This window comes from Arachis hypogaea, chromosome 19 (genome assembly GCF_003086295.3).
Source record: "Arachis hypogaea cultivar Tifrunner chromosome 19, arahy.Tifrunner.gnm2.J5K5, whole genome shotgun sequence".
NCBI classification, from domain to species: domain Eukaryota; kingdom Viridiplantae; phylum Streptophyta; class Magnoliopsida; order Fabales; family Fabaceae; genus Arachis; species Arachis hypogaea.
Genome location: NC_092054.1, coordinates 57357256 through 57369896, shown reverse-complemented (window position 1 = coordinate 57369896; position 12641 = coordinate 57357256). Strand labels below are relative to the sequence as shown.

The 12641-nt window shown below is 36.6% G+C and overlaps 1 protein-coding gene across 1 annotated transcript; it reads right to left on the bottom strand.

Annotated features, from left to right (window-relative positions):
• Window positions 1–949: 949 nt before the first annotated feature.
• Window positions 950–11609, bottom strand: LOC112778373 (cell division cycle protein 48 homolog). The gene is made up of 17 exons (XM_072228417.1): window positions 11593–11609; window positions 11154–11196; window positions 10990–11037; window positions 10790–10888; window positions 10620–10628; window positions 10374–10380; window positions 10088–10182; window positions 9800–9871; window positions 9578–9688; window positions 9377–9463; window positions 9216–9293; window positions 9079–9135; window positions 7970–8026; window positions 7330–7558; window positions 6010–6776; window positions 5935–5960; window positions 950–1196 (listed from the first exon to the last, which is right to left on the bottom strand). Exons 1-17 carry the CDS (start codon window positions 11607–11609, stop codon window positions 950–952), a joined length of 2049 nt encoding a protein of 682 aa, XP_072084518.1.
• Between the last annotated feature and the right edge of the window lie 1032 nt (window positions 11610–12641).

Here is a 12641-nt window from a genome sequence, read left to right as displayed (position 1 = left end):
CTGGAGAGAAAGTTATGATGGTTTGAATGTTTATGAGCTAAGGTTTCACTCTTCTTCTTCCCTTTCAGCATGGAGCACAAGTGAATGGGATTTGGTTGCTGAATTGGCCTTAGTAACGGCCTATATATGTTAGGTTTGGGCCCAACTTGGGCTCGGTTCACTTATATGGCCCGTTTGACCCAAATTTAGACAAAAACCTTTAAAATTAGCGTTTTAATTTACATTTTAAATATTTTCAACTTCTCAAATTATAAATTCTAATTTCTTAACTTTTCTCACTCATAATTATCTTTCTTAGCTGCAGTATTGGACAGATCTAAATATGATCAAAATATCATCTTTAAATGATCAAAATATGAGTGATAAATTTTTCAACCCTTCTTGCTCATACTTAATTAAATACTTATTTAATTATGATTTGACCAAATTTTACAAATCTCATTATCAATCTCATTAACAATCTCCCCTTTAATCTTATTTAAATTCAAATTCAATAGTAATTAAAGTCATTCATCATCATCATAATTAATTTACCACTCTTTATCACATTCATCCTCATCATGCAACACTTCACACTTTATTTATTTTTCTTCAATTCTTTAACTCAACTCTTTATGTCTCATTTCTAACTCTTCTATCCTTAATTACATCGACTCTAGACCTTATCGGGATTTATAGATGTTTAAAAGGCTTAAGAAATGATTGAGAACTTAAAAATTTACTTTTCAGAAAAATAGGGGTGGTCATGTATGCATGCACATTTTCGCGTATGCATGAGTGTAAATGTTCAAAACTCACGTACACGAGAAATTTGGCCAGAGAGCTCGCTCGCGTACACATGACATGTGTTGCGTACGCAAGAGCGTGAACGTGACAAAGTTTACTCTGACCAACTCTCTGTCCAAAAACACCCAACCGTGCTGCTCAATCCGACACTCAGTAAACTGCGTCATGTCGGCTGATAAAGTTCCCTCTCCTCGTGGAGGTTCTGCTTCAGGAATTGCGAAAACCTCAATTCACAGTAGAGGTTGGCAAACTTTACTGGGTGAGAGGAAGGCATAGATTGATCAGCCTTTTCCTTTGCAGTAAGCTGCCTCTCAGATAGTGCTGTATCTGCTGAGTCAGCAGATGGCTGTGATATCTTCCTCTTACTAGAGGTGGCCTTAGCCTTACCTTTTCCTTTTCCATCAGACATCCTAAAAAAGAAAATTCACAGGATATAGAAAACGGACAAAAAATAGAGAAATTCAAAGCTTATGCATGAAGTGAGTGGATAAGAATGCAATTACTTGGATTAGGAAGAAAGCAAAAGTCAAAATAAAACAAAATTTATATTCCAAGTAATTGAGTATAATGAAAACCAAATTGCTTGTCCGTTAAGAAACAAAATTGGTATTCATTAAAAGAGTAATAGAAGAGTTACTTCAAAAAGGAAAATGAAATAGAAAAGATTAAAGAGTTAGTTAAAAACAAAAGTTAGAAAAAGAAAGTAAAAAAGCTAATAGCATAGCAAATATTGTTCTTAACCAAGATAATATCTAAAAATTTTAAAGGACAAGCAAACTCAAACTCATGTAATAAAATGCAAGTCATTGATGATGAAATGAATAAAACAAAGAAAACACCAAAAGGAAGATACAATTCATCATCAATGTATTTGACCATAAAATCGTAAAATTGGTGTGAAAATATTAAGAATTGGCACTTAATATAACCTAAAATGTATAGAAACAAAAACTTCATTCAAAAGGTTACAAAAGTGAAATTGAACCAATTCTAACAATTGTAATGAACCTCAATGAACAATAACCAAGATTAGGTCAAATAGAGAAGTTAGGAACATAAACTTCAATGGTTGAGGAAAAGAGATTTGAAATTGCACCATGAAGAAGAGAAATTTTGACCTAAACTTGAAAATTCAAAACATAAAAGAGGTTCAAAGGTAATTGGTCAACAAGGGCCTATTTGACACAGAAATCCGTCAAATAGCTCCTTGTTGCCATTAATCAAGCAATGTACGTAAGGGAACCAAAAAAGAAAATGGAAATGCTAATCAAACAATTCATGACTTGAGTTTGGTAACCAAAACAGAACAAAAGTAACAATTTACCAAATTCAGTTCACAAATTGAAATCCAATTAACACACAAATTTTTTTTGAAATTTTGGTAGCATTCCAGCAATAAATTGGACGTTCCCGAATCAAAACAAACAGAACAAGCAATTCATATGAACTCAATAAACTCAAACAAGCATACAGCATAATAAACTCATGAATTTGGCAAGTAACAAGCACAATTAACAACCAGCAATATATAGATTAATCACAAAAACAACATCATTATCATTATCAACTAATCAAAACAGGTAAGAAGATAACCATCCAAACAACATAAGCATCAAGAATTTAAACCTACATCCACTACAAAATCAATTAACTACCTAACCACCTAGAATCAACTAACATGGATTTTCAACTAATCTAACTAACATAAATTAAATAAACTAATCTAACTATTTAAGCTAAACAGAACTAACTAAACAAGATTAATTAACTAACTCTAATAGACTAAACAGAAGAACAGAAGAGAAATAATGGAAACCTAGGAAGTAGGAGTAGGAACAGAAATAGAGTTGGACAGGGAAAGAAAATAGAGCAGTTCCAACCCAAAGACAGCGGCAATGATGAAAACAAGGGTTGAGAGAGGGCTGTGCTCTTGGGGGTTGCGACAATGATGAATGGAGAAGAAGGAAAGTGGGTATAGGAAGAAAGAAGGCAGTGGCTGGACTGAGGGGTCGCCGGTGGCGAAGGCGTGGCCGCGGCGGTGTGTTGGTTGTGGACAGGGCAGGGGTGACGAAAGGAAAAAGAGAGAAGAGGTGAGAATTGGAGAGGAAAGAAAGAAAGAAAGAGAAGATAAGGGCAGGGATGGTGGTCGGCGGTGGTTTGGGCTCGCCCTAGGTGACTGGGTGGTCGTGGTTGATTGAAGGTCAGCAAAGGAGGAAATGGAAGGGAGAAAGACGATGGAGGGAGAAGAAGAGGGATGGAGACGCAATAAGCTAGGGCTCTTCACGTGAGGGCTAATGAATTCAAATCCATGCGTACACGTGGGCGACGCGTGAGCGTGGCAAGGGAAAAATGGCATCGACGCATACGCGTCTAACACGCGTAAGCGTGGCAAGAGAAAAGAGGGAGGGGACGCGTGCGCGTGTGTCACGTGTACGCATCATATGGAGAAATAGAATGCGTACGCGCGCAGCTGAGACGCGGAAGGTGCTCTCTGCCAAGGGCCAATACGTACGCATCATTACGAGCACATACGCGGGAGTGTTTGGAATTGCGGGGTCACGCGACAGGGTGCTCTGTTTTTTTTTTCAAGTTCTTGTACTAAACCAAGCATTCCAAACATCCAAACAGTCACATAAACACTACCAAATCTTTTTTAACATACTAGACTATCAAGTAAACTCATCCAACTAAACTAAACATGAAATTAAACTTATTTACCAATATATACAAAAGAGAAAAATGAAAAGAGTTTACCATGGTGGGGTGTCTCCCACCTAGCACTTTTATTATAAGTCCTTAAGTTGGACATTTGGGAATCTCCTTGTCATGGTGGCTTGTGCTTGTACTCATCCTTGAACTTCCAATAATACTTGGATTTGTAAAGTGCTCCAAGATTTTAATTCAATTGCACCAAGCTTTGATGGAGTTCTTCACAAGCCATGAGCTCCCAAAGTTGATATTCATGTTGTAATCCAGAATTCCATATCTTATTTTCACACCCGTCTTCAAGTTGATCATGAAAATTTCAATTGGATGGCAAGTGATCCAAATTCTCAAGTAAACACCAAAGCATCTTCCTAGATCCTACCAATTGAGTTCTATACCGCCCCTTGCACTTAGACATTGAGGCTTCAACATTAATGAGTCTAACATTATTTTGCCAACCACCATATAACTCTCTCTTATTCTTCAATCCACAAATATTCCTAAGTTGACCATCCGTCTCAAGCAAATCATATTCAAGTGGAATGAGAAAGCTAAAGGATATGAATTTTATCCATTTGGATGGTGTAAAGGATGATGGTGACTTAGAAAGAGAAGCTCCCAATGTCCTTATGGTTTCCACTTCCTTGTGCTCTTCTTGGATTACTTCCACCTCTTGATAAGCCTTTCCACTTTCCTCCCCTTTCTTGACAACTTCTTCCACTTCTTCATTGCTCAAAATGTGTCTTGGAGGTTATGCACATTCCTCCTCAACTTTGCTTTCATGCCCAACGAAAGAAGATTCAACAAGATCATCGAGGTGATTAGTTAGTGTGGACAAGAACTCATCGATGATCGAATCCATTTCTTGATCACCCTTTCCTAATTCTTCAACCGCTCCTTCCGCCTCAGTTATCTCAATTTTCTTTTCTTGTTGCAATTCTTGCTTCAAATTCTCTTCTTCACCTTGAAGCTCTAAGTTCACTTCCTCACTACGCTCTTGGGTTGATCCTCCACATTCGTCAATGGGAGTCATTTGATCGCAAGAGCGTAGGTGGGAGGCTATGCGGTTAACGGCTTCCATCATGGTACCATGGTTTCCAACCTCTTTAGCTCCTTTTGATCCTTTTCTTCTTGCTTTTGAAGACAAAAATAGAGATCTTTTTGTTCTTGCATTAGGGGTTTGAGCAATTCGTCCAATGAGGGTGGTGGTGGAAAAGAGGATTCATTGTTTGGAGCAAAGGTGTCATAGTTGGAAGGTGGTTCATTTTGGTGAGAGTGTAGCTGGTGTATATGGGATTAGTGGTTCTTGTGAGTAGTGGTGTTGATGTTGGATTGGTGGTGGCTCTAAATATGGTTCATATGGTTGTTGGTATGGTGGGTATAGGTTAAAATCATATGGAGGTAAATGGTGGTATGGGACTTGTGAGTAAGGTTGTTGGGGGCTATATTGAGGAGGGGGGTTATAGGTATATGGTGGTTGTAGTTGACAACCACAATGAGGGTCATCACATCTATTAGGTTGGTATGCATTAGGAGTTGGATTGTACCCATAAGAAGTCGGAGGAGGTTGTTGCCAAGAGGAGTGGCTATATGATTGAGGCTCTTCCCAACTTTGATTTCCAAATTTTTATGCAAACCCCACTACAAGAAAAACACCCATTCAAGTACACTTGAAAAGTGTAGCCAAAAGTGAAAAAAAATGATGCCTTAAGCTATGGCTACGCTTTTTGGGCTACGGCTACGCTTTTTGGGGTGATTCCTATTCGGCCGTTGCCTATTCTCAAAGGCTACGCTTTTCTGCACCAAGGGCTACGCTTTTGACGTTTGGGAATAGGCTACGCTTTTCAAGTGATGTTGTCCAGGACCAAAGGCTACGCTTTTCAGCTTTCATTTTTCCAGAATAGGCTACGCTTTTCAACGCTACTGCATCACTTGTAAAGCGTAGCCACATTGTATACCATAGCTACTTTTTATAAGCGTAGCCTTAGGTCCCTCTTTTTTTTTTATACTATAGCTACTGTATATAAGTGTAGCCTTAGGTCTTATATATATATATATATATATATATATATATATATATATATATATAATAATTATTAATACAACATAATAGTTAATATGATTACATGTATAATAATTCTGCATTTTTATTTAAATGAGTTGAATATTACAAAATAAAAATAAATACATAATTATACTAAATAATTTCTTTATATAATAAAAATTATGTCTAACCAAAATATATCTATAATATTGATCCAAAAGTACTAGAATGAAGTTAACTGTAAAAATTCATACATCTCAAATATACTCTTCACTATTATTTAAGCAACAGAAAATTCATACATCTCAAATATACTCTTCACTACTTTAGGACAGCGGTGCTAGAGTTAAGCAACAGAAAATTTAAGAACATTAAAGAATTAATGAACAACCTATAACCAGAGCCACAGCATGGCATGCACAACCTGGTAGAGTGTATAGACACCAACAAAGTTAAGAGACAATGAAACTTACATCATCAGAGAGCTTCATGTTTTTAGTGTGTATATGAAGAACTTCAAGTCGGCCAACTTCATCAAGAACACCAATATCAATTTCCCTATCAAATCTACCGAACCTTCTCAATGTTGGGTCAATGCTGTTTGGGCGATTGGTAGCTCCAATAACGATAACATGAGCATGAGATTTCAATCCATCCATAAGAGTCAAAAGTTGTGAAACAATCCTCCTTTCAACTTCACCATGTGTCTTCTCCCTCTTGGGTGCAATAGAATCAATTTCATCAATGAAGATGATGGATGGTGCATTCTTTTCAGCCTCTTCAAATGCTTTCCTCAGATTGCTTTCACTCTCTCCTGCCAGTTTGGACATAATCTCCGGTCCATTTATACAAAAGAAGAAAGCTCCCGTTTCATTAGCAACAGCTCTTGCTATCAGTGTCTTCCCAGAACCAGGGGGTCCATAAAGTAGAATACCTTTGGGTGGTTTCACACCAATCGACTTAAAGAGTTGTGGATGCCTCAAGGGAAGCTCTACCAACTCACGAATTTGTGCCATTTGTTTCCTGACTCCACCCACATCATCATATCCAACTTTATCCAGCCTCTCTTCATCCTCTCTTTTCAAAGGCTCCCCCTCACAGAAGATTTCAGTATCTGGAGCAACCACACAGTACTCCCCAGGATCAGTTTCAATGACCTTAAACTCCACACTTCTCATCCCTCCACGGACAAGAAATAGATCTCCTTTTCTGACAGGACGATAAGCTTCCAAGAAGTAAGCTGCAAAATTTACATTAAAAAGTCATAATATTTTACAAGCACCAAAATAATCATATTCCACATGTAATATCAATGTCGTCCAAGAAACTGAAGATTGTAGATTCTATATATACTACTAAGTCAGTTTGGCATGCATTCAAATCGATTCAATTCAATCAAATATCAAGAAAGGTGACAATCAATCATACGAAGCTTGACAAGCCAAGACTACTGTCTCTCCAAATAATAATAATAATAATAATAATAATAATAATAATAATAATAATAATAATAATAATAATAGCTTGCTATAATTATAACACAAGCAATGTGAATGTGAAAAACACACGTCATGTATAGCCTATTCAACATAAGAAGTTGTAACTTGTAAGGACTTTGAAGAGAGGTAAGAAATTTTGCAAAACACCCTGACAATCAGTAACGAAGTCTTATAACATTAATAGAAATACTCAAATTAAAGTACTCATCACTAAGAGCAAGCTCATAAAGCAAGTCAAATTAAGTAGCTATCCCTAAACCCGCAACTTAAGAGAAGCTCAAGGTAGAAACTCACGTTTCAAGAAAGCATCAAACAGATTGCCAGTGACACCTTCAATGGTATCATCAATAGGCAGAATGTGCACACGTTTCCCATACTTCACATCAGGGCACTGGTGCACGGACACAACATCTCCAAGACGAACCCGCAAATTCCACCTCACAACTTTGTTCATCCTGATCTTGGGCTCTTCACAGGTGTCATCAACAAGAGCTATGCAAACAGTATCCCTCATTTTCTTGCCCTGCAAACATATACAAATCAAAAACCCCATCTGACTTAGAAGTTGCAATACAAAGAACAAATATAAGAGATAAATTAATTAAAACTTTAAGACATTTTGATAGTTGTACTCCAAACTCGAAATGCTTTCATTAGATACAAATAAATAACATTTTAAATTTAATCCAACTCTATTTGCAACCATGTCAATCAATCATGATCTTCTTCTTAGTATACATGGCCTAGTACTCCACAGTATAAAATTCAAAATCTCACGACACCATCCATTAAGAAAGAACAAAACAAAAACAACACCCCAGTAAGAGACTCTAAAAAAGAGTACTTTTTTGTGGGGAATCGAATAAATCAATTAAGAGCTAAGACACAGCAAGAGGAAGGTAAGTAAGAAGATAGAGGAGGGTAAGAAAGTGACCTTGATGAGGATAGTGTCACCACGGAAGAGCTGGAGCAGTGAGAAGTTATAAGCTAACTTCACAATAGACAACAAAGGTTAATTTTAAATATGGAGCAGATGCTGATGGTGCTGGGTGAGCAGTGAGAAGCAGTCAAAAGATGATGGCAATAGAAAAATCACGCAGTATAGAAATCATAGTAACAACCTAAATAAAAAATCATAGTTAAAAAAATATGGAAAAAGAAAAATAACAAGAACATGAATCAACTAATAGAATCAACCAACAGAATAGAATCACAGTAATAACAAGTTAACTACAATAATTAAAAAAGAAAACTCAAGTAATAACAACATAAATTAGAGATGGATAGCACTCAAGATATAAGCAGAAGACAGCAAATCAGAAATCTATGGGAATTTGCAGGCTGTGTTTATAGAAATGGATAGCACTCAAGATATAAGCATAAACCTTCTAACCTTGTCCCAATTGAAACTATTTGTGCTGACCTAACTTAGAATTTTAGGAACATGAAGCACAAATCAAAACACATGGAATTAGTTAACAGATAGAGTGAAGAGGAGGTACCTGTCACAAATTTGAACCTATTCCATCATGGATGCCATTCTTTGCTGATCAGCTTCTAGAAGTAATTCAAAACTAGCTAACATGCTCTTATCCATGATTCAACCAGGGATTTTGGAGAAGAAACTCAAACCTAAGGAACGAACTTGAAACCAGTTAACTAATAATAATATAGGATGAAACTAAAGACCAAAAAGAAATAGAAAGCAAACAAAACTTAACTAAAGATGAAGCAGAATTTTGTGCAGAAGATGAAGCTAAAAACCTACTAGTTCTTCTGAGAATTTGTGCAGCTTCCTCTGAATTCATGTTTCCTCTGATTAAATTAACAATGGAATCATCAATTTGGAATCAAAAGTGATCAGAAGCACTAATAAAAATTAAATAAGCAAGAGTGACCAGAAGCACTAATAATATGCCTTAAAATAAAAAATAATATGCATAATAAACTAAATTCACAAATGAAACCAGCAAGAGTGATCAGAAGCACTAATGAAGCAGAAATAATAGAGTTGTTGTACAACAACAAAAAATATTCACTAACCCTTCGGCAAGCTTTAACTATATCTGACTCTGGGAATTGAGCACCACCTCGAATGTCCTATCACCATAAATAAAAGCAAATAACTCAGCCTAACTAAATGGAAGTAGAAAGAGGGAATTTGGATGCACAAAGTATACCTTGCTATAGTACCACTTCAGCAACATTTCCTTTGCCACTCCGCACATGCCACAAAAATAGAGTAAATTTGACATGACCTGCATATGTTACCAAAATCATAAGAAAGAAGTAACATTTACTTTTACAAGACAACATAGTGTTTTAGGGATAGAAAAATAACCTTGTTGTACAACCACTCAGTCCAAGATGGTTCTTTGCATAGAGGTGAAACAAGTATCAAACCAAGTACACGTTGTCTATACTTCATCTATTGTAAACAGTAAACACATAAAAACATTAGAAAAATTGAACGATCCATCATTGAAACTCTAATGTAATTTAAAAAGGGGAGAGGCTGCATAGCACCAACATAATAACTTACAGCAAATAAGGTAAGAATGTAAGCCCCGGTAGCTAGTCCTATGCACATTACTGCACTAAGACTGCAGACAAAAAGAATGTTGGGGTCAGATTGCCTTCTCAAAACGAACAACTGCCAATATTCAAAGCCTAATGGAAATTAGTGTAAACTAATTTTCTTTATGTCATTAAATGTAAACTAATATTTTAAGCTTGAACTTACTCACCCAAAAAAGTTGAGAACCTCGGCTATTTGATCTGCTAGGTCGTCAACAGAAAGAATTGGATAATCTGGAACAATCTCAGGAGCTCCCAACTGCAACAACTCTTGAACAAAGTACAAGATGATAAGAAAGCAAGAACTTAAAATATTATCAATAAAGGAATTTATAACAGTGAGGAGATATATACATCAAGTAACAATAATCAAAACCCCTAATCAGAAGTTCCAATCATCAAAATCCCTAATCAAAACAATAATTATTTACCTGACCTTGAGCAGAGGTCAAAAATAGTGCAATTGTTATTATACCTTGCAAAGATAGTGCATCAGTGTCATCTTATTGTTAGAAGCACAAGTGTCAGTAAGCTTTAAAAGACTATCCAACTTGAATCCAATTGCGAATCCTGCATAAATTAAAAAATAAATAGTAATCCATAAACTGTTAGGACCAGTCTTCACTGTTTCAAATAAAGTCAACACACTACACACACACATTAATATAAAACTATAAGCTTCACACAGTAAGACAGCCAATATAAGTCCAAAGTATCTGGCACATGAGTTATAATATTTATCTATTCTATAGTATGGAAACCCTTAACCTAAAACAAAGAAACCAAATTACACATGTCAATCTCAGAATAGCACTAAAATTCGAAGCAACTGTGCTTCATTACAATATCATATGAATTAATATACAACAGATACCAAAACATCACCTTCCACTTTTACTTGACAACTAAATATTTTCTATTCTGGTAATATTTTTATAAATTTGATTATACAAAGTGAACACCAACCTGTCAATATCAGTATAACACTAAAGCTTCTTCTGCCTCACTTCAGCATCCTGCATATACATATACGTATGAAATCACAAATAAAATTTAAAATAAGCAATAAATAGGAAAAAAAGGGTATTCAAGTTGAAGAATTTAGAGGGGAGCAGGTGCGTACAGAAACCGGGTTACAAACAAAACTAAAAATTAGCATCCAAAACACCTTAAGTACTTTCAGGCCCCCACCTTTCTTAAAAAGCTTTCGAAGAAACAACTTGACAAGAAATATGTTGACAAGCAGGCTGTAATATACAATACTAATTGATTTTTCCTGTTAACACAAGTGATCTAATAAAAAAACAGACTTAGTTCCAAAAGTTTTAAAAATATCAAGTCATTGTAAAATGTCAAAAAGGATGTTGAAAGGCTTACCCCAAGAAGTATTCTCATATCTAATGTCATAGCCGAAACAGTCCCACCCTGCAAGTAGCAAAGTGCAATAGAACTCATTCGAATTTCAGGTGAAATTACATGAGAAAGCTACCAGGATATTTTCACCTTCCAAATAAGTTGCTAATCCACTAACAAGTAACAACCTTCTTTTTTGCATATTGCCCCAAACAAATTTGAAATTCTTTTCTATCACAAAAATAATTTCAGTAAATACCCTATTCAGTTGACCACTTTCTGTGATCTAATGACAGCCAGCCAGTCCAAACCTATGTGATCTAAAATAATAATGACATTGATATGCTAAACCTAGAAATCAAGGAGGCAGTGAGCGCCATGAAATTGCATTGCCTTTTAAAACAATTAATTCGAAAAGCTAAAAGAAGCTAGTAAAGTGATGCAAATATCAGTCGACAGATAAGATAGTAATATAACCAGAACAGGGTCTCAACTTCTATACTCTGCTAATTAAATAATAAAAATCGTTGGGCATAGCAAAAAAACAAGCCATGCCAAGGTATCTGGCACACTAATGCAGAAGCGAAGCTTACTCCCTATATCTATGTAGTTCATCTCCGAATTTACCTGTCAGCATTTGGCATCCTATGCCTCTATCGTCTTCTAGACCTCCCTAACAGTAGCATGTGGATTTCTCGTCCAGAGACAGCAGTAGAAGCTTGCGACTCTCCTTAAACATGCTGGGTTGCAGAAAAAAATTTGTTTCTTCCTTAACACAGCACCTAGTGATTAAAGCAATAAATTTAGCCATATACTCAACCATTCAAAAAAATGCTCATTATCAGATTGCACAAGCAGCAGCAGATTCAAAGGAGAAAGGAACCAGAATGCGCAGAGGTAAGAAGAACGAGTAGACGCGGATGAAAATAAATAAATAGTATGCATTTTCATCAACAATACATGGCTTGTTCATCAATTCACATTTCACAATTGCATACAAACCAGATTATTATACCAAACCCCCAAATTAAAAATCCTAAAATTGGAACTCTAAACCACCCAAATTTCAGAAACAAACGAAAATCTGTAGAATACCTTCTCGACGATGTGAGCGCAGAGAGGACGAGCTGAGCGTAGAGATGACGATGGTGAGGGCGTAGCTGATGATCAATGCAGGAGGGCGCAGGTGACGGTGAGTGGCGAAGTCATGAGTGGTGCGGAGATCAGTGTAGGAGGGTTCATGACGGTGGTATGGGCGGCGCGCGACGATCAGAGTAGGAGGGTTCACGATGGTGTAAGCTTCACGATCTTCACGACGGTGTGGCGCTGAGTGGTGAGTGGGGACTGGGGTGCGATGATCTTCGCGACAGTGAGGCTTCACGCTCTTCGCACGGTGCAGGAGGCAGGGTTTCCTTCTCGCGGTGCAGGAGTGCAGGAGGGTTTTCTTCTCTACTGGGAGGGTGACTTCAATTCTGAGCTTTGGAGGGAATGAAAATTTTCACCAAGTGTTAGCTTACAGTGTGTGCTTTACACCGGGAAAAAGTTAAGAGGAGGGGAAAAAATTTACTAAGTGTCTAATTTTTTGCTCTAAACACATTAGGCATCACTTTTAAAATGCACCCAAAACTTAATAAAAAGGCTACTCTCTAAAAGCGTCTCCTTTGATACGAAAAGTG

Coding starts and splice junctions, on each gene's coding strand:
- LOC112778373 (XM_072228417.1), bottom strand. Junction 11,038..11,153: donor GGCAATATGCAAAAAAGAAG/GTTGTTACTTGT, acceptor TGCTACTTGCAG/GGTGGGACTGTTTCGGCTAT. Junction 8,027..9,078: donor TAGTTAAAGCTTGCCGAAGG/GTTAGTGAATAT, acceptor TCTATTGTGAAG/TTAGCTTATAACTTCTCACT.